This window comes from Thecamonas trahens (genome assembly GCF_000142905.1).
Source record: "Thecamonas trahens ATCC 50062 unplaced genomic scaffold supercont1.39, whole genome shotgun sequence".
In the NCBI taxonomy this organism is placed as follows: domain Eukaryota; order Apusomonadida; family Apusomonadidae; genus Thecamonas; species Thecamonas trahens.
Window position 1 is genome coordinate 50204 of NW_013657641.1, and position 20558 is coordinate 70761.

General features: G+C 66.3%; 8 protein-coding genes across 8 annotated transcripts in view; 4 read left to right on the forward strand and 4 right to left on the reverse strand.

Moving 5' to 3' along the window:
* Window positions 1-1297: 1297 nt before the first annotated feature.
* Window positions 1298-4440, reverse strand: AMSG_12138 (uncharacterized protein; the record flags this gene model as incomplete). Its single annotated transcript, XM_013900169.1, has 3 exons — window positions 1298-3077; window positions 3183-3295; window positions 3553-4440. The coding sequence occupies 3 exons, from the start codon at window positions 4438-4440 to the stop codon at window positions 1298-1300; spliced, it is 2781 nt and encodes a 926-aa protein (XP_013755623.1).
* Window positions 4441-5049: 609 nt separating this feature from the next.
* Window positions 5050-7455, forward strand: AMSG_08160 (fumarate reductase flavoprotein subunit; the record flags this gene model as incomplete). Its single annotated transcript, XM_013900063.1, has 1 exon — window positions 5050-7455. One exon carries the CDS (start codon window positions 5050-5052, stop codon window positions 7453-7455), a length of 2406 nt encoding a protein of 801 aa, XP_013755517.1.
* Window positions 7456-7795: 340 nt separating this feature from the next.
* On the forward strand, window positions 7796-8651 carry AMSG_08161 (uncharacterized protein; the record flags this gene model as incomplete). The annotated part of the gene is made up of 2 exons (XM_013900064.1): window positions 7796-8008; window positions 8250-8651. The coding sequence occupies 2 exons, from the start codon at window positions 7796-7798 to the stop codon at window positions 8649-8651; spliced, it is 615 nt and encodes a 204-aa protein (XP_013755518.1).
* Window positions 8652-8790: 139 nt separating this feature from the next.
* On the reverse strand, window positions 8791-13643 carry AMSG_08162 (uncharacterized protein; the record flags this gene model as incomplete). Its single annotated transcript, XM_013900065.1, has 2 exons — window positions 8791-13017; window positions 13152-13643. The coding sequence occupies 2 exons, from the start codon at window positions 13641-13643 to the stop codon at window positions 8803-8805; spliced, it is 4707 nt and encodes a 1568-aa protein (XP_013755519.1). The 3' UTR covers window positions 8791-8802.
* Window positions 13644-13906: 263 nt separating this feature from the next.
* On the forward strand, window positions 13907-15622 carry AMSG_08163 (xaa-Pro dipeptidase; the record flags this gene model as incomplete). The annotated part of the gene is made up of 1 exon (XM_013900066.1): window positions 13907-15622. The coding sequence occupies one exon, from the start codon at window positions 13907-13909 to the stop codon at window positions 15620-15622; it is 1716 nt and encodes a 571-aa protein (XP_013755520.1).
* Window positions 15623-15708: 86 nt separating this feature from the next.
* AMSG_08164 (ADP-ribosylglycohydrolase superfamily protein) lies at window positions 15709-16849 on the reverse strand (the record flags this gene model as incomplete). The annotated part of the gene is made up of 2 exons (XM_013900067.1): window positions 15709-15724; window positions 15756-16849. 2 exons carry the CDS (start codon window positions 16847-16849, stop codon window positions 15709-15711), a joined length of 1110 nt encoding a protein of 369 aa, XP_013755521.1.
* A 1861-nt stretch (window positions 16850-18710) lies between these two features.
* AMSG_08166 (substrate carrier family protein G) lies at window positions 18711-20307 on the reverse strand (the record flags this gene model as incomplete). The annotated part of the gene is made up of 2 exons (XM_013900068.1): window positions 18711-19990; window positions 20304-20307. The coding sequence occupies 2 exons, from the start codon at window positions 20305-20307 to the stop codon at window positions 18936-18938; spliced, it is 1059 nt and encodes a 352-aa protein (XP_013755522.1). The 3' UTR covers window positions 18711-18935.
* Window positions 20308-20519: 212 nt separating this feature from the next.
* The window catches only part of AMSG_08167 (myotubularin), a gene marked incomplete at both ends in the record, with an annotated part of 3227 nt that continues 3188 nt past the window's right edge, over window positions 20520-20558 (forward strand). Inside the window, one exon of the mRNA XM_013900069.1 lies at window positions 20520-20522. Within this exon, the coding sequence (XP_013755523.1) occupies window positions 20520-20522 (3 nt within the window). The remainder of the gene's footprint in view (window positions 20523-20558) is intronic.

The following is a 20558-nucleotide window of genomic DNA, read 5'->3' on the forward strand; positions in this document are numbered from 1 at the left end:
AGATCGTGGTCTCGGCCCATGCCCAGGGCTCGCGGACGCCGCATTATCTGGCGTCGTCGCGGAACGTACCGGCGCTGGTGACAGAGACGAGGAGGATTGCCTCAGAAGCCGCAAGGGTACGCGCCCAACTCCGCGCCTCGCGTGCGGCCGTCTCAGCTATGAACGCTTCGCGATCAAAGTCGCATTCGGCGGCGATGCGGGCTGCCCGGTCGACACATGCAAAGACTGTGGATTGCAAGTCTACCGAAGAGGCCAGTACTGAGGCGGACGTCGAGCCGCAGCCGCAGCCGCAGCCACAGTTGCCGGTTGTGACGCGGGTGCCTGCGCCGCCGGCGTCACCGCCGCCTCCGCCCGGGCCGGCACGTGGACGGCGGCGGGCGGTACCGGCCAAGACCGACGATTCGACAGGAGCGAGGCCGCAGTCGTCGGTACGTGCGGCGCGGGCGTCCAAGGCGGCGGCGAGCGTGCGTGAGCGGCAGCGCGAGCATACCCGGCAGCTGCGGCAGAAGCGTGTGGCACTGGAGACCAAGGAAGAGCAGATTGCGGCCCGACTGGCGGCACGTGCGGTGGCGGCGCGTGAGAAGGCTGCTGCGTCGATGGCGGAGCGGCGTGCGCGGCTGGAAGCGGCGCGGCAGGCGCGAGAGGATGAGCAGGCGGCCCGACGAGCACGGGCGCGGCGGAAAGAGGCCAATCGGCTGGTGGCGGTCAAGCGTAAGCAGCAGCGGATGGCAGCGCGGGCGCGGGCAGTGCAGTTGGAGACCCGTGCTACCTTTGGGCGAGTCCTGTCCAAGCGCGCACAGATCGAGGCCCGTGAACGCGAGCAGCGCGCCGCGCGGGCCGCCGCTGAGCGCGAGCGGACTGCCAAGGCCATCGAGACCGCTGTGCTCAACGAGCGTATTGCTGTGCTCAACAGACAAGTTGAGGCCGTTGTGACCGAGAAGCGGCGGCAGGCCAATCTGGCACGGCTAGAAGAAGAGAACGCTGCCAAGCAGGAGGCCATGCGCGCAGCACACGCCAAGGTCGACGCCCGCGTCGGCTCGATCCAGACAACCACTGTCCGAGTCCGCGCCAAGCTCGACGAGGAGCACCGGCGGCACGCTCACGCCATGGCCGCCCTCACCGCGCGTATTTCGCTCACCACTTCACAGGCCGAGATCGATGCCCTTGAGGCCGAGCTCGAGGCTGAGACCCAGGCCTCGCAGCACAACGTCATGTTCATCCTCACCCAGCCGCCACCGCGGACTCCGCCCTGAACACCCGATTGTATTGCTGTCGGTAGTCAGCACGGATGTTATTTTTAGCCGCGGCCACGGCCACGCCCGCGCCCACCACGCCCGCCGCGTCCGCGCTTGCCACTGCTACGTCTCCCGCGCCCACGCCCGCGCCCGCGCCCGCGCCCGCGTCCGCGTCCACGTCCGCGCCCACGATACTGACGCTGCGACGGCGAACCAAACGGTGACGACGGCGACGGCGACGCAAAGCGGCCGAGCTTGGCTGGCGTCGACGAGCCTAGGGCCATCCACATGCTCTTGCGTTCGACAAGCTTGCGCCAGTGCGCAGCACGGGCTCGGGCGGCCGAGAGCGTGTCGTCCGGTGCGTCGGCGAGAAGCTCACAGAGGTTGTCGACCAGGTCGGCGGCGGCAGCGAGCTCTGAGGTCGGGTTGGAAGAAAAGCCCGAGGCTGCGGCCGAGGCGTGCAGTTCATCAAACGAAGAGAGACACTCACCAAGGCCGGGAACGGCGGAAATGAGGTTGGTACGGAGATCAAGCTCGGTCCAAGGCTGGGCATCAGGCGCAGTGAGCGTCTCCACGAGCGAGGAGGTGCGGACAACAGGAAGACCCATTCGCTGGGCAGTGACGAGCATGCCGCCATCCTCGGTCACGAGGACATAGTTGTGATCCTCAGGCGCGGCGAGCACTGCATGGTAACGCACGGTGTCAACAAGCAGGTTGTCGGTGGTGAGCGAGGCCGGGTTGTCGGGCAGGTACGCAGTGTGCCACTCGTCACCGGCGAGCTTGTACGCGCCCTCAAAGGCGGCGCGCGATGGGTAGACGACCAGGCCGGCCTCGGCGGAACGGGTTAGATCGTCCTTGACAAACCGGGCGATGGCCGACCGAACCTTGGACGGCGAGCCGGAATAGGACTTGACCGCGTCGAGCTCTCCCATGACTGCGTCACAGACGACAAAGGCAAAGGAGAACGGCGTGTCGTTCGACTCGGTGCCATCGCTCTCGTCACAGGCATCAAACAGCGCCTCGACGAGTGCGGAGAAGAGACCGCGCTGGGTGAGGAGAATGAGCGCATTGGTGTCGAGAACGAGGAGGAGCTGGCCACCGGCACCGTCAGCTGCTGAGCCGATGGCGACGTTGGCAGCATGTGTTGGGGCTGAAGCCGAGGCCGAGGCGGATGCATCTACCAACTGCGCGCGATGGTGCGGTAGCGCCGTCCGCTGTGCATACAGGTACGGCAGGTGCAACAGCGGTGTCGGGCTGGCGGCGCAGCGCTTGGGCGAGCAGCGACGGGCGTGGCGGTCCATCTGCGAGACGATGCAGTGCGAGACATGGGCGTTGTCGAGGGCCTTGACCAGAGCCTTGGCTTTGGCCACGTTGAACTCGATACGGAGCCAGAGGGGGACGGCGGCAGCCTTGGCCTCCTGCGCATCGGCCGCCATGAAAGCCAGCGCCTTGGCGGCGCTTGTGTCGAGCTCGTTGTGCGAAAAGTGCAGCTCGCGGAGGGAATGCAGGGTGAGGACGGCCGAGAAGACAGCCGGTGGCGGGCCGGCCAGCGCGTTGCGGAAGGCCTTCAAGATGATGACGTCGAGCGAGGAGGCAACAAGTGGATCGGCGAGCGCCGTGAAGAGCAGCTGCAAGGCCGGCCAAGTCAGCGCGTTGTCTGCGAGCATAAAGACTGTGGGCAAGCGGAGATCCGACCCAGCCTCGGCCATGGCCTCGTTCACCGCCATCCCCATGGCCACCACACTCTTCACCAACGCAACCATGGTCGATCCGTCCTCGTCGTCGCTAGGGACGTGATCGTGGCCATCGTCGCCGTGCCCGGGCCCGAGTCCAAGCCCGTGACTCTGATCGCCGTCACCTCGGTCTCCTCCATCTTGTCGGATCCAAGACTCGACGAGGGCAGCAGCACGGCCAGGAGAGAGGCCATCTCCAGCCAGCCGTCGCGACGAGGCACGGATCTCCAGCTGGACGCCGTACGAGTTGGCCGACCGCGAGGTGACCATGATGACAAACTCGCTCCCGGCGCACAGCTCGGCCGCGCGTGCGCTCAGCACTGCATGCTGTACCTCGTCCTTGTACCAGCAGGTCATAGAGGGGGGCGGGGGGGGGGGGGGGGACAGGGAGCGGTGGTGGGCTCGGGCAGAGACGAGCCGAATGGAATCGGTCAGACGCTCGAGGGGCTGTTGGGCCTGATCGAGCCGAATCGGCGACGGGTAGCGGCATAGCGGCATAACATATAAATAACTATGACGACGATATGTTGGGGGTAATACATGTTATCAAGCGATGGCTGTGGCTACGCATGGCCTGTGGCTACCGAGACCGCCTCTTCGTCCTCCTCGTGGGCGTAGCGGATAACAAAGATGGCAGGCGTCTCGGCCGAGTGAATGATGTGGGTGGCGGTGGAGCCGAGAACGAGGCGGGCCATGGCGCCCATCGACCGGGTGCCAACCACAAGGATGTCGACCTTGTTGGCCTTGGCCTCCTCGACAAGGACCTTGCGCGGATCGCCGATGCGGAACGAGGCCGAGCACTGGAGACCGGCCTTGACCAGCCGCTCCTGGTGCTTGGCCTCGAGGGCGAGGACAGCCTCGGTGACGTACACGTTGCGCGTCTCCTCGTTGCCGAGCCACGCATCGAGATCGTCGTGGAGGCCAAAGAACGGCTGAAAGGCCGAGACCAGAAAGATGTGCTCTTGCTTGCCTGCTATGGCCGTCACGCCCTCGAGCGCCGCCAGCGCCGCCGTCGAGTCGTCCAGCCCCACCAGCCACCGCCGCGCATGCAGATGCTCGTCGGCCGCAGGCGGCTCGCGGACAACAAGAATAGACTTGTGGCACTGGTGCAGGAGCGCCGTCGACATCGAGCCCAGCAGCGTCCGCTTGATCGTCCCATGCCCGCGCGAGCCCACAACCACCACGTCGACGTCCTCGGCCGACGCTCGCTTGATCAGCTCGTCCTTGGGCACTCCCAGAAGCATCTCAGCCCTGGCCCTCACCTCGCCCGAGTGCAACTGGCTCATTCCCGCCGCAACCTCGGTCACGAGCTCACGCGCCTTGGCCTCCTCGTTGGCCACAAACCGCGCCAGCGCAGACAACTCCGTCTCGCCCACCAGCGCGCTCGGCATCGCCAGCGAGTCCGCCGACCCGGGCACCGCGCTCACCACCACCACCTCATCGCCCGGCCGCACAAGCCCGCGCAGCGTCATCTCGGCCGCCTCTCCATAGCTCGATCCATCCATACACAGCAGCCACGTGCACGGTGTCGGGATAGGCGACGGCACATCTCCGGTTGACTGTGCTGCAGCCATCTGTCTTGTATCTTGCTCTTCTTGCGCTCGCTTGCCACTAGCACTGCTCCCCCCCGACCCCCCAACCCCACCCGGCATCGCTCTGTGAGTCTCAGGGTAAAAAAAAATTGACTGCCGAGACAATGTGCATGTGCCCACCCCCCCCCCCCACCTCCACCCACCCACCCAGCCCTCCATGCCCATACCATGCCTCCTTTCCCTCCCCTCCCCTCCCTCCCTCCCTCCCCACATACCTTGTACACGCTACTACTTCTTGCCTCACCAGCCACTGGAGGTACGACAAGTGTTTGGCGCGCTGTGGTCGAGGCCAGGCGCTGGAGCCACGGCGTGGTTTTGCCCCTTCGTGCCTGTGTCCCAAAGCTATCCATGCCCGGTGGCCCTGTCCCACACTGACCCAGCGACGACCGACTCCGATCCGGCACAACCTGCCACTCCCGCCCACAAAACCAAGACCAGCAGCACGCCGCTGCAGGGCCACAATCCCATCCACAGCAGATATTTCTTGACATGGTCCGTGGAAGCTGCCTCGTCTCGGTTGTTGCCGGCGCCAAGGACATGCTCTCTATCGAGCTGCTGACGCCGATCATGGCCGCGTTTGGGGTCGAGGCGAGCGAGATCAAGGTGTTGAGCGACTTTGCCACGGCCGTCCCGCACGGCGAGGCCGTCATCGGCTTCGCCTCGCCGGCAGACGCGGCCAAGGCGGCGCGGATTCTCGACGGCGCCGCAGTCGGCGAGCTGGTACTGGCGGTGAAGGATGTGTCGGCGCCGGCGGCTGAGCGGACGATCGCGGTGATCGGCGCCGGGTTGGCCGGCGCGTCGGCCGCGCTGTCGGCCGCCGAGCTGGGCGCTACTGTCATCGTCCTCGATAAGGAGGCGCGCGGTGGCGGGAACTCGGCCAAGGCCTCGTCTGGCATCAACGGGGCAGGGACGGCGTTCCAGGCCGAGGTCGGCATCGACGACAGCCCGGCGCTGCTCATCGCCGACACGATGGCGTCGGGCAAGGATAAGGCCGACCCCAAGCTCGTCCATAAGCTCGCCCACGACTCGGCGGCGGCGCTGGCGTGGATCGAAAAGACGGCTGGCGTTGCGCTCAACGCCGTCGTTGCCACAGGTGGACACTCGGTGGCACGGACGCACCGGATGGCGGCCGAGCCTGGCGCGCGGCCGGTCAACCTCGGCTGGGGCCTCATGCGCCCGCTCCTCGACGCCATGCACGCCCATCCCAACATTTGTGTGGTGAACGGCGCCACGGCTGTCGGCCTTGACACCGCCGCGGGCGTGGCGCAGGTTCGCGGCGTCGTGGCGCGCATCGTCGGCGCAGACGCGCCGATCACGCTCGCGGCGAGCGCGGTGGTTCTGGCGACCGGCGGATACGCGGCATGCAGCGAGCTGCTTCCAGACCACGTCGCGGGCCTTCCGACCACCAACGGCGCCTTTGCCACCGGCGATGGTATTGAGCTCGCAAAGCGCGTCGGTGGTCTTGTCGGCAACCTCGATGCGGTCCAGGTCCACCCGACAGGCTTTGTGGATGTGGCCGATCCGGGCGCGGGGACCAAGTTCCTGGCGCCCGAGGCGCTCCGCGGCTACGGCGGGGTCCTTGCCACGCCCGACGGCGAGCTGATTGTCGACGAGCTGGCAACCCGCGACGTGGTGTCGGCGGCGATTCGCGCCGCCTGTGAGCCTGCATCCGGCGCGCCGTCGCCAGTTGCCGTCCTCCTGATGAACGCCGAGGTGGCGTCGGGCTTTGACCCGGCCATCTTTGACTTCTACGTGAGCAAAGGCCTCATCCACTCGTTTGGCAGCATGGCCGAGCTCGGGGCGTGGGCCGATGGCGTGTTTGGCGGGCAGGCGGGCACGGACGGAGCGAGGCGGAGCAAGGCGTACGAAGCGGCAATGGCGGCGCGCGGGCGAGCGGTGACGAGCCCGATGCACGCGGCGCTCATCACGCCGGCAGTCCACTACACAATGGGCGGGGTGGGGATCAACCCGGATGGGGCGGTCCTCCACGCCGGCTCTCTGGTCCCGATCCCGGGACTCTACGCCGCAGGCGAGGTGACAACGGGGGTGCACGGGGCAAACCGGCTCGCCGGCAACTCGCTCCTCGAGTGCGTGGTGTACGGGCGGGCGGCGGGCCGATCGGCAGTTCTGCATCCTACACGGCTGCCTGCGCTCTCGCCGACCGAGTGGGTATCGCTGGAGCTAAAGTCGGTCACGCCGCTCTCGAGCTCGTCGTCGCTCTTCTCGTTTGCGCTCCCGTCGGCGCACCACATCTCGGGCCTCGGACTCGGCGACTATGTCAAGATCCGTGCCGAGGTCGACGGCGCCGCCATGGTGCGGTTCTACTCGCCGATCTCGCGCGACGACGCGCTCGGACACCTCGATCTGTGCGTCAAGACGGCGGCGGCGGATGCCGGCGGCATGGCGGCGCACTTTGGCAGCCTCGCACCCGGCGACATCCTCGAATTCTCCGGTCCAGCTGGCGGGCCGCACCTCTCGATGGCAACGACCGAGAAGACCGCGTTTGGCTTGCTTGCCGGCGGCACCGGCATCGCGCCGATGCTGCAGCTCATCCGCGCTGCACTGCTCAAGGAGCGCAAGATCGGGACGGCGACACGGCTCGATCTGGTGTATGCGGCCAAGAACGAAGACGAGATCCTGCTGCGCGAGGTGCTTGAGGCGCACGCCGCCAAGCACCCCTCGCTCTCGCTCTACTACGCGCTAATGGAGCCGCCGGCCGAGTGGGACATGGGTGTGGGCTTCATCACGCCCGACATGATGGCGGCGCGGCTCCCGCCGCCTGCACCGTCGACCATGATCCTCATCTGCGGGCCGCCACCGTTCTGCGCCGCCATGCGCCGCGGCCTCGACAGTCTCGGCTACCTCGATGGTGAGCACTACTACTCGTACTGCTGAGCACTTGGCGGCTACACGTTGAGGCCGATGCCGACGGCGGGTCACGTGACGTGCTCCGGTGTGCGAGGCGTCACACGTGGTCGTCCGGCGAGCGAGCAAGCGCATCGCCATCCCGGCTCACCACCGTCGCCTCGTCGATGCTCTGTGTGCGCGTTGTGGGAATGGCGCTCAGTAGTCACGAAGCAAATTGATGGGAGGCGTGGTTTTAGCAGTTTTTGGAGGGAAACCCAGTGGCGTGGCCGCGTCCGACCGTTGCACAACAGCGCGAGGGAGGAGCACTTACTTGTCGCAGTGAGTTGAACCGATCATGAAGCCGCGGGGACTCGCCATCACAACAAGCATGCTGCACGCCATTGCGCTCGGCATGCTCATGTCCACCTTTTTCATGCCCATGTGGCTGTACCACAAGTCGACGCAGACCGTTGTCTTTCCCAGCGGGGGCACCTTTAATTACGACGTCGAGTTGAAGGTCGGCCTCACAAAGTACATCGCACAGACCGGAAACGGTGAGTCGACCGTCAAGTTCTCCGACAAATCCTGCCAGGACGACAAGGTACGCCTTTTTTTTTCCCCCCCGCCCCTCCCCCCCCCACCCCCTCCCCCCCCCCTCCCCCCCCTCCCCTTTCTGCCCGCTATCCCGCGCTCTCTACTCGCTTTCCGCTGCGCTAGGCCCCGTGAGAGACACCTTTGCACGCTAGCCGGAAACGGAGCAACGGTTGGAAGGGGCTCTGAACTGGATGGGGGTTTTTTTGTATCGCCTGTACCGGGATATGACTCACTCCTCGCTTTCACAGTGGTGCAAGGATCACAAGGTCCGATCGGATGTGACGCTCGCGTTCCTGGCCATGGCTGTAGCTGCAGTGGCGGTGGCGACCGGCGGTGCCAACGCCGCGGCGTTTGGTGGCATCGGCATCGGCGCCATGGTGGCCGCGGTGGCCGACCTGGTGGCAGTTGTCTTCTGCATCGTGGCCATGCTCAACTACTCGATGATCAAGCGCGAGAGGGAGTCCGGCAAGTACGACTTCTCCACCTCGTTCTTCATTGCCTGGGTCGGCACTGTCCTGCTCATTGTCGCGGCTGTCCTCTCGGTCCTCGGCATTACCTCATGGAAGGGCAAGGGCTCCTCGGTCTCGCCCAACCACGACTCTGAGAACAAGCGCCAGGACGAGGCTTCCGACGATAGCGAGAGCTCGTAAGCAATCCTGTCCGCTCGGCCTCTTGCATAGAAGCCGACGCTATCCCCTCCACACACAACACACACACACACACACACACACACACACACACACACACGCATGAAGTCACACGCATGCGTCGCCGAGTGTCGCGCCATAAACCAAGACCACCCTACCCGTCGGCCATCGACGCCAGCGCCTCGCCGATAACTTGCAGGCGACCGGCAAAGGCTTCTGCGAGCTGCGGATGCGCGTTAGCAAGTCGCGAAGCCTCTGCGTGCCACTCGCCAGCAAGCACACCATCACCGGTCCCGAGTACCGCCGCCTGGCAGCCGCGGAGCAGGGCGTCAATGAGCGTTTGTGGGTCACCGAGATCGCGGGCCCACGGCAGGACCGCGTCGGCCACAATGGTAGCCGCGGGAGCATAATCGTGGTCGTTGAGCATGAGCTTGACGAGCGTATCGGCCGTCTGCCCGTCGGTTGGCTTCAACGAGTACGCCTTGTGGAACATCGACCGCGCAAGCCGGTAGTCACCGACACGGATTGCCGCGACTCCGCCGTTACGGAGTGCGTCGAGGTTCTGCGGCGCGCACGAGAGCGCCGTCTCAAACAAGCCGAGGGCATCGGCGGGTCGCCCGGCCATGAGCGTCCACACCGCAACTTCGGATAAGACCACGCCGCGGACGCCAGCCCGCAACCGCGCGATCTCGGTGGCCGAGAACGCCACCTCGCTTGCCTCGATGAGCGCTGCCCGGAGCGCCACCTCTGCCGGCGTCTCCTCGCGCCCGCTATGCTGGACATGACAGAGCGCCAGCACGATCCGTTCACCAATCACGCCGGTTGGATGCGACGCCAGCGCGGTAGAAAGCGCCTCCACGCCAGTCTCGCTCTCGTCAAGCACCTCCACCTGAACAAAGCCAATGGCGGCCGCCATCTCGGCTGCAGCCTGCGGCGAGACGCTGGCGGCAGCGGCGGCAACAGCTGAAAAGACTGGTGCCAGTGCCTCCCTAGCTGCACTTCTGTCAAGGCCGAGCTTGGCAAGGAGTGTGCCGAAACTGCTCAGCAGCGCGCCGCCGGAGACCAGCGCGCTCTCGTCGAGCTCCTCGGAAGCGGCGCAGCACCGCACAAGGCCCTCGCCCATCAGCACGCTTGCTTCGGCGCAGCACCCGGCGACGCTCGAATAGAAGAGAGCGGCCGAGTGGAGCGTGTTGATGTGGGTAGTGAGTGAGCCCGAGGCAGCCACGAGCGGGAGGATGGCTGTAAAGGCTGCGGCACCATCAGCGACTGACGGTGGCGAGCCAAAGGCAAACCGGACCGCTGCATCGCTCGCCATCTCGGCGAGCGTTGACGATGCCCCGCTGGCCTTAGGACAGAGGCCAAAGAGGGTGGTGTAGACGGCGCAGGCACTCTCGGTATCGTGGAGCTCATCAACAGCCCAGCCAAGCATGTACAACATCTCTATCCGGTCCTCGACCGGCGCCAGGCCTGCGAGTTGTTCACTCGCATCAAACGTTCGCATGAGATGGACAAGGTCGGCGGCGCGGCGGGCAGCGAAGAGGGAGCGGCACATTTCGGCCACGTCGTCGGCAGTTAACATCTCGTCGCGAGCCAGCGTCTCGGCCAGCCGCGCGTCGAGTTCGACGTTTGCAGCGTCGACGGCGTGCTGGGTGTGGCAGCCAAACGAGACCGGAAAGGTGGCGTAGTGCTGGTGGGCGATGCGAAGGAGCGAAGACGAGATGGCGTGACGCCGTCGGTTGCGGTCGTTGATCGAGCCAAGCAGCGCCCGCGACGCGTAGCGGCAAGCGGTGGTGACGTTGTCGGTGTGGTCAAAGGCGAGCTGGGCAAGAGTGGCCGAGACTAGCGCATCGCCACCCGATGAGTGATACAGGGCTTCGAGCCTCGGCATGTGAACGGTGACGACGGTGTGCGCGAGCTCGGGATCGCAGGCAAGGCGGCGGGCTTTGATGTCGAGCTCGATGTCGCGTACGTTGGCGGTGACATAGTTAGGCGCGACCGCTAGCGCGGCGGCAATGTGAGCACGGGCTTCGCCGTCATCGCCGAGGACGACCGATGCAAACCTTGCGACATTGGCGTGCGCCCGTGCCAGGTCAAAACTCCGCTCACGGGTCTCCGGCTGGCGCTCGATACCGGCGATGACAAGGTCCATGAGCGTCTTGTAGCGGGCGATGAGAACCGGGGTGTCGCGGGCGCCAGCCTCGATCTGCTCCGTGATGATGCCGGCCCAGTTCGAAGCGGCCTCGACTGCAGACGGCCAAGCCTCGAGGGACGCCAGGTAGAGCTCAGCAGCCTGAGCGTAGCTATCGTGGAAGGTGGCAGCGCCCGGTGATGGGAGCGGGGTAGCTGTGGCCGCGACGACGCAGGCGGCGCAAAGGACGATGGGCTCGGAGCACTTGGCGATGCAGACGTAGGCGGCAATCGTGCCGTCGGGGCCCGGCACGTGGGCGGTGTTGCGAAGGCAGGCCGAGCATGGTGCGGCCGGGGCGTCGTCGGCCACCACTAGGCCGTGGGCGTGAAGCATGGTGAAGGTGCCGACAGAGGCAAGGAGGCAGGTGGCGCAGAGATCAAAGTCGCAGTCAGGCTGGGAACAGTGAACAGTGAGTGGGCTGTGCGGGTCAGTAACAGCATCGCACACGTCGCAACCAAAAGTACCGTCCCGTGGGCCGGGTGGGACTAGGCCGTGGGAGTGGACCGCCGTGGTGTACGGCGGGGTGAGGTGCTGATGCGACGAAGACGCGGCATTGTCGACACCAAACTGCAGCGCAAACGCCATCGAGAATGGGCGAAGAAAGATGTCGTCGGTGCGCGGATGGAAGGAGGCTCGAGCAGCGGCGAGGACCGAGGTGCCTGGCGCGAGAAAGCGGTTTGTCCACTCGGGCGCGTTGGCCGGCGGCAGCGGGGATTCGAGGGCAAGGCCGAGGAGCGAGGCGAGGCGGGCGGCGAGGAGTGGCGCGCAGAGCGCATCTGGGGTGCAGCGGGAGAGGACGGCGGCGCGGATGGCGGCGTGCGAGCGATGGCCATCAACAAAGACCGAGAGAGTGAGCGCGGCGGGGAAGACCGTCGAGTAGAAGACGGAGGACCACTCGGTTGGAGCGCTGGGATGGCGACAGAGGGTGTCGACAAACTTGGTAATGACGGCGCGGCGGCGGGCGTCAAGCTCGGCCGGGGGCATGTGAGCACCCAGGGTGGCGGTGGCGGCGGCGGCGGCGGCGAGCTCGCGAAGGTGGCTGTGTAGAAGCTCGCGGGCGACGCGCGCGGCAAGCTCGTGAGCGACGAGCGCCGCAATGGGCGAGTCGTCCGAGAGGTGGAGCAGGAGCGCGCCAAGGTAATCGACGTTGATGCCGGCGGCGTTGAGAGTGACGACAAAGAGGCGCGCGGTGTCGACGACATCGGCAGGAGCGAGCGAGGCCAGCGGGGTGGCGAGGAGAGGCCAGCGGTGTGGGGCGGCCCAGTTTGCAGCAAAGGCCGGAATGAGCTCGTTCTCGAGCCGGGCCGACGCCTTGATGATGGCAGCGTTGTGGCCGGCGAGAATCGACGTGTCGCGGGCAGGAGCGCCCCAGAGCGAGTATCCGTCGGCGCAGAGTGGCGTGCTGTGACCCTGGACGAACTCAGGCCGAAAGAGGCGTGTGAGATGGGGGGCGCGGACGGAGGAGTGAAGGGCGTCGGGCGGCGGGAGGGCGCGCGGTGGGAAGACTCGGTGCGTGTCGAGGACGTAGATGCGATCAGCAACGGTGTGAGCCTCGATGTCGCCACAGAGGGCCATAGTGCGGACAGCGGGCTCGGAGAGGCCGACACCATGTGGGGCAAGGCCCCAGTAGGCACCGACGTCAGCCATCCAGGCGTTGACGGCTGGAATGTCTGCGTGGACGGTGTGGCCGCCGTCGGACGAGCCGTAGACGAGCGAGTCATCCGTAATGGGCAGCAGCGAGAGGGCGAAGATGGTGTAGCCCATGTAGTGGACGACGCAGGCGAGCGGGAAGCGGACAGCGATGTCGTGGGCGGAGACGATCCACGAGTGGGAGACTGCCCACGAGAGGAGAGCTTGCAGGCCGGTGAGCTCGTGGCCGGCGGCGGTGGCGGCCTCGGCGTCGGAGCCGTAGATGCCCTCCGAGTCGAGAGCAAGCTTGAGAAAGATGCCGCGTGCGGCGTACTTTGTGCCACCGGCGACGCCGCCGACAGAGTCAAGCGCCGGCAGAGAGCGGGCTTCGTTGGGCAGGTGGACCTCCGAGACAATCGTCGAGGTGAGGGCGACGGCGACCGAGTGAAACTCGGCAAGAAGGGCGCCGAGCTCCAGGCCGCGGCGCGATGCCGAGTCGGACGCCGTGTCCCACGAGCGGGACAGGATGACATCGAGGCGCTGGGCCCAGTGCTCGGCCACGTTTGAGCCAATGAACGATGCCGGAGATTCAGCGAGGGGGCGGTGGGGGCGTTAGACGCGGCGCAGGTTTCCGTGAGGGTGGGTCCACCCAGTGTGGCGTCGGAGCTTGGTGGGGTGGGTGCAACTAGCGTGGCGTAGGTGCTGGCTGGAGCCGATGTGGGCGGCGTATCGGGTGCGCCCAGTGTGGCGTAGGTGCTGGCTGGAGCAGATGTGGGCGTATCGGGTGCGCCCAGTGTGGCGTAGGTGCTGGCTGGAGCAGATGTGGGCGGCGTATCGGGTGCGCCCAGTGTGGCGTAGGTGCTGGCTGGAGCAGATGTGGGCGTATCGGGTGCGCCCAGTGTGGCGTAGGTGCTGGCTGAAGCAGATTTGGGCGTATCAGGTGCGCCTAGCGTGGCGTAGGCACCTATCGACGCGGGTGCAGCGCCTGCCTGCAGTCCGCCAGGCGATGGCAGCAGCGGCAAGACCGCATCGAAGGACTCGACAGACTCGATCACGTCCGCACGCGCTGGTGCGCCAAGGTCCGCATACGCCACCTCGAGCGCCACGGCGTACGCGCTCTGCATCGCCACGCTCGGCGCTGTAGCCTGGAACAGAGTGGGGCGGGCGTAACCGGCCATTCTCTCCGCTGCTGGTCGTGAGCTGAGAGGTTAGCTGCCAGCCGACGGAGCCTGTGCATACAGAGGGAGCCGGGCAAGGTCGAAGCGCAGCCAAGGGGAAGGGGGAGTGACAGACACACGCACAATTTTTCCCACCCCCACCCCCCACATCCCACCCCAGGTCACACGCACACACCCTCACTGCTGGCCAGGTCACACGCGCCGCGGCACCGGCACGCGGCTTGGCAGCACAGACCTCACCACCCTCCGCCGCTTCCTCGGCCATGGACTCGGAGACGCCTCCGCTCCTCTCTACAGCCGGCAGCACGCGTGCTGCGGGCGCGGGCACGAGCACGACACGGCGCATGGCGGTGGCGACGGCGGCGGTGGCGGTGGTGGCCACCGTCCTGCTCGTCATCTTTGCCGCCCTCTACGCCAAGCAAAAGAACGATGCGTCTGAGCTGCGGCGGCAGGTCGCAGCGTACGAGGCCATGTGCGGGCCGGATGGCTGCGCCCCGCCGTCGGTCGTCCCGCACAACGCCTCGGCCGCCTGCCGCGTCCCGCTCCCCGCCGACCTGCCCACTCCGGCCGCCATCGCCAGCGAGGTGCGGGCGGCGTGGGCAGCGAGCACGGTGCGCAACGCCGCCATCGCCGCAGGGAGTGACCTTGCCGCTGCTGATCGCGCCGCCACCGTCGCGGCCATCCCGTCCTGGCTCAACTCCTCGACCATCGTCGTCATGCGCGGCGGGGCATCGTCGCTCATGGGCTTCTCCGACACCGACGAGGCCTTTGTGCAGGAGTCATCGTTCTACTACCTCACGGGCCTCAACGTGCCCGATCTGGCCCTCATCGCCGTCCCCGCCGCCGGCGCCCTCGACTACACCCTCGTTGTTCCTCACCACGACGAGCAGTACGCCGTGTGGAACGGATACGTCCTCGACCTCGACCAATGGGCCGCCTTCTCCGGCTTTGACCACGTCATCTATGACACACAACTCGAGGCCCGTCTCGCAAACCTCACCGCGCCCAACGGTCCAGCCTCCATCGTGTACACCCTCCCGGGTACCACTCCGCCGCTCCCGGTCCCGGTGGGCGTTTACGTCGACCAAGACAAGGACCGCCTCCTCGCCGCCCTCAACACCGCCCGTGGCTCCAAGACGCCCGGCGAGCTCGCCGCTCTCCGCCGCGCCTCGCAGGTCTCTGCCGAGGCCCATGCCGTCCTCATGGCTGGCATCCAGCCCGGCTGGTACGAGTATGACGCAGAGGCCGTCTTTCGCCTCACCAACGCGCTCTGCGGCAACTTTGACATGTCGTACCTGCCCATCGTCGGCGCAGGTGTCAACGGCGCCATCCTGCACTACTCGGACAACACCGCCCGCACCACCGCTAGCGACATCCTCCTCATCGACGCCGCCGCCAACGCCCTCCGATACACCTCGGACATCACGCGGACGTACCCAGTCGACGGCACCTATTCCCCGCATCAGGCCGCCATCTACAACATTGTCCTTGCCGCCCACGACGCCGCCGTTGGGGTCCTCGCCGTCGGCGCCTCGTACGCTGCCGCTGATGCCGTCGCCACTCGTCACCTCGTCGAAGGCCTCATCAACGAGGGCATCCTTGTCGGCGATCTCGATCAAGTCCTTGCCTCAAACGTCATCAAGAAGTTCTACCCGCATGGCCTTGGCCATGCTGTCGGCCTCGACGTCCACGACCCGTCGGTCTCGACCTTCCCGCCCAACTTTGTCGGCACCATCGAGCCGGGCATCTACTTTAACGACGCCCTGCTCGGCCCAGCACTGGCCAACCCAGCCCTCGCGCCCTTTATCAACGCCACGGCTGTCAACGCCTATCTTGCCGCCTCGTTTGGCGGTGTCCGCATCGAGGACGTCTACATCATCCACCCCAACTCGGACGTCGAGAACCTCTCCACCGCCGCGCCGCGGACCATCGCCGCCGTCGAGGCCCTCATGGCCACCGACGACTGGTTTCCCGTGTAACCCGAAACGGCTTAAATGCTCAGTGCGTGCAAACCCCGCCCGCGCCACAACTGCGTCGAGCGCCGCCCGTGCCGTAGATGTCAGCATCAACCCGTCCACCAGCTCGCCGTCAAACGCGCCGATGCCGTTGTACGCCCCAAGCACCGCGCCCAGGCAGCTGCCGCGGGCCACGTTCTCGCCGCCGGCGTTGGCGTTGGCCAGCAGCGCGACCGAGACGTCGGCATCATCGCCGTATGCATACAGCAGGTAGAGAAGGACCCGGAAGGCACCGTCAATGTAGCACGCCGCCATCGGCTCACGTCCGGGCCCGTGCAAGGCAGCAAAGGCCGGCAGATCAAACCGCCCGGCAAACGGCTCGTCGCACGCCACCGACGCCGCAGCCGCGCTCGGCGCCACCCCATTGAGCGTTAACCACAACAGCTGGCCGTATGCCGCCACGTACGGCCGGATGTAAGGCACGTTGCGAGTCACACCCAGCACCGCCATCCCGGCCTCCACCGCTGCCTCGGGAACCCGCCCCGGATCACCCGCCCGGCCTCCCCCTCCACCGCCCGCCGCCACGCACGCAAGCACCATCGGCAGTGTCGGAAGCGTAAGCGCGTCGATCGCCGCCACGTTGTGCCTGTCGTCGTCGGCAGCCTCGACAGCAGGCACGCCGTCCAGCACGTGGTTGGCAAAGAACATCCGATGCGCCGTCGCCGCATACGTGTCGTTGTGGCTTCCGGGCGTCGTCATGAACGCCACGTACGCCTCGCGGAACCGCTCCGCCAGGCCCGAGCCTGCGCTCGCGGCGTCCTCTGCCCACGCCTCCAGGCCTTCGACCTGGCCGCTGTCCGATCGCGAGCCGTCGCCGGCAGCACAGCCGGCCAGGACGGTGAGCAGCTGGCCCTCCAGCGTCGGCTCGCCGGCAGCCAGCGAGACGTGGTAGTGGTAATCGGCGCCGCGGGCCCAGTACTTGCGCTTGCCGTGCAGGATGACGTCACCAACCAGCCCCCCGTCATCCTTACCGCGTCCACCGCCCGATGTCGACGAGAGCGAGAGGATCGAGCCTGGCAGCCGCTCGGGTGGCGCCCGGAAGCCCGTGATGCCGTCGGCGCCGAACAGCTGCGGCATGAGCCCCGTCCGGTAGACCCAGTGGGCAGGCATAGCCAACGCATCCGCAATGAGCGCCCCGTACAGCGCGCCGGCTACCCGCTCCACCGCACCGATGTTGCTCGCAGATGCCATGTCGAGTCGTGGCAGGCGAGAGGTGTGGTAAGACAGAGAGTCGCACGTCAGCCTGTTCCTTGACGGCGGTTTTGGCTGACGCATCCGAGGAGCCATCAGCGCTCGTGCTTGACCGTGCCAATGAAGTAGCCTGGCCAGTTGATGGTGGCACAAGCGAAGCTGACGGTCACCACAGGTTCAGCGGCAGCCTCTGCATGCATCAGAGTCGAGAACTGCGGGGTGTGGAGCGGGTAGGCCGAGTAGAGCCGCAGCGGCACGGCGACAACGGCGCCACGTGACACCAGCAAAATGATGTGGCCTTTGCCGTGACAATGTGAAACTGCCTCATGAAATTCATTTGGTTTCTAAACTAAAAAACATATATTCGTATACTTGTAATGTTATTTATACATAGTTTACAGGCAGAAATTTGAAAATGCGCGAAATAGTATCAAGATTATATTTAATTTGAATATATTTATTGCTTTGGTGTGCGTTCTACTGCATTTTTTACATTTCGAAACATCGTGCGTAAGGCCAGAACCGTCGTCCCCCCCGCCACCACTCGCCACACTCCTTTCCTCCCCTGCATCCAGTCTTGACTCTGTGCACCATGCCACATGCTACATTCTACACCCACTCGCGTTCCCCTCTCTGCTCTGTATCGCACAAAGTCGTCGATTTTCTTCAGTTTTCCTCATCCTCCACTATCAAAGCCGCGCATCGCGAGCGACAACCATCCATCATGCGCCGCTCACCGCCCACCATTCATCACGTCCATCCGCAACTTCACGCCTCGCGTGATCAGTGGTTCTTGGCCGTCCAGGTAGGATCCTTCCGCCCCATCCTCGACTAGCATCCGTGTCCGACCGTCGGCTGTCCTCGATCGATCGTTGGCACGCGCCGCCACCACACTCCTCCTCGCTATGCAGGCGATGTACGCGCCCGGCTCGGCGCGGACGCTCCCGCCTAGCGTGCAGCGGCAAGCACACCCCACAAGGCACTATGCGGCTACGCCTTCACCGGTGCACGTAGGGGCAGGCACCGGCGGCGGCTCGCCGTCGTCGCCATGGCACCACCACCAGCCGTTGGAGGGCGCGGTGTCACCGTGGGCGGACGTGACGCCGCGGCCTCGGGTAATGATGGCGACGCCGCGAACAACGGCAGAGCTGGAGGCTGTGGCGTCGCCGCTGCCGTCATCGCTGCTCCGCGAGCGGCTAGCGACGGCCGAGGCGCTGGCGCACTCGCGACTCGTCCGCATCCACCGGCTGGAGGAGCTGGTAGCCAAGCTGCGCAACGAGCTGCCGGACCATGGGGTGACGGCTACGCACCTCAAGCTGAAGGACATGCGGATCGCGCAGCTGCAGGCGCAGTTGGCCGAGATGGACAGGGTCCGCACGCATGTTGCCGGCTCGCAGGCACGGCTCGATGCCGCAGGCGCCCGGTCTGACGCGGTCTCGGCCGCCCTCGTCGCCGCCCGCTCTGAGGCCGACTACCAGGAGCGGGTGCTGAACGCCGAGGTCCGGGCCGACGAGCGAGTCCGCCGTGCGCATGAGCGCGCGCTTGCCCGCGTCAAGGCGCTAGCCAACGCACGACCGGATCTGCTCGATGGCGAGGTGTCGGATCTGTCGCGCCCCGAGCTCGAGGCTGCGCTCCGCGCGGCGCTCGCCGACGCCACCGCGTACGAGACTGAGCTCGTCAACAGCATGGAAGAGAACGAGCTACTGCATGCCGAGCTCGATGAGGCGCGGGGCGGGCGTTTCTCTGGCGGCGCGGCCGGCGCGAGGTCACGGTCACGGTCGCGGTCGCGGTCGCGGTCGCCGGGGCGGTCGGCGGTCGGCGCCTCGCTCGCCGAGCACATCGAGGGCTACCAGGGCAAGCTGGAGGATCTGCGCGAGCTGTACCGGCAGAACAAGGCATTTACATCAAAGCAGCTCTCCGAGTTGCAGGGCATGTACAAGACGCAGGTGCACAAAGTGGCAAGCCTCGAGCAGGAGCTTGCGGCGTCGCGCGACACGGTCGGCCGGCTGTCGACGCAGCTGCTGGCAGCAGCCCACAGCGGTAGCGGTGGTGATGGACGGTAGCGTCGCTGGACGCCATACGGTAGCTAGCTCACGGGTGCCGTGAGCCAGTCGAGGGCCTTGCGGGCGTACTCGTAGCCAAGGAAGCAGGCTGCGTTGGACGGGGCGGCGCGGATCATGCACGGGACAAAGCCGCGGAAGAAGCCACGCCAACCAAACTTGGCGTAGATGCCACGGACGGCGTCGCCGTAGGTCTTGTACTTTTGGCGCTCTGGGACGATCGACTCCGCCTGGATGACCGACTTGACGACGTCCATGGGCATGGCGACGAACCAGAAGAGGACGCCCGACCCTGCGCCTGCCGTAAGGATCTTCCACGCCGGCAGCGGGGCGCCGCTGGGCAGCAGGTCGTTGACGGCCTCCTCGGCCGTGAGCAGCGGGCGCTTGATCGCCTCGTAGGAAAGAAAGTATGTTGCGTTGGCCGGCACGTCGCGGACGAGGGTGGCAAACATGCCGCGGAGCAGCGAGCGCGGCTGGGTCCGCAGCAGCTGCGAGACAGCATCAAAGTAGCCGGTGAACTCGCGACGGGTCGCTGACTGGACCTGCAGCTGGATCTTGACCAGGTCGATGACCGACTCGACCGGGGTGAGCGGGATGCCGGTGAGCGCGCCGGCGATGGCGATGCGCTCGAGCGAGAGACGGGCATGGTCGGGCGTGTCAGCCGGACGGACAAGGTCCTTGGTCATGCCGTAAAGTCCAAAGAGCATCGAGTTAATGACGGCAAGGCCGGCAATGGGTGACTGGACGCCCTTGTACAGCCCGCGGACGCCCTCCTCACGGACAAGTGTCCGCAGCGTCTCGACCATGCCGGCCTCGCCCTCGGCAGCCTGGATGGTCACCTTGGCCGTGTCCAACGGGTGGCACGAGATCGCCTCCAGCAGCCCGCCCGCGCATCCAGCCACAATGTCCTTCCACGCATCGCCGGCCGACTCGGCCAGCGCCTCGGGCACCTCGGCGGCGTACTCAACGGCCTCGCCGACCAGCCCGCTGCCGCCGTTGATCAACATGGGCACCACGCCCTGCGCCTCGGCGTGCGACGCCACCCACGCCCGCATCAACTGGCCGCCGCCTGCTTCGCCACCTGCTGCGCCGCCTGCGCCCGTTGCGGCTACAGAGGCACCCGCACCCGGTGGAGCGGGATGGCCTGCAGGATGAGTAGCCATGGTCAAGGAGTCGGGCTGCGGCCTCTCAGCGAGGACTGCGGGCACGAGGGGGGAGAGAGAGAAGGGAGGGGAGTAGGAGGGAGAAGGGGCTTGCTCTCTGCTGCTCCGATGGCACGTGCGGTGTTTTGGGGAGGAGGGAGAGCAGTGGCTGCCGATGCTGAGCCCTGCCTGCTGCCTGCCACACATTGCCCGCACTGCTTCCATTCGATGATTCTACGGCCAATGCCACACCCATATTGGCCCCGCACGTGGCCACCCACCCACCGCCTCCCGCACCAGCCGCACACAGGCTCACCACGGAGGGGCGGTGGGCGATGGGGGTGGACTGAGGTGGGGAGGTGCTAGAAGAGGCTCAGGGGAGGGGGGGCTGGGATCGCGCCATGGTGTGGGTGCATCTGCTGCACATGTGGTGGTGGTGTGGTGTTGGGGCGGGCAGGGGGGGGGGGGATGGTCACAGCCACTGACAAACGATGAGGGCGGGGGGGG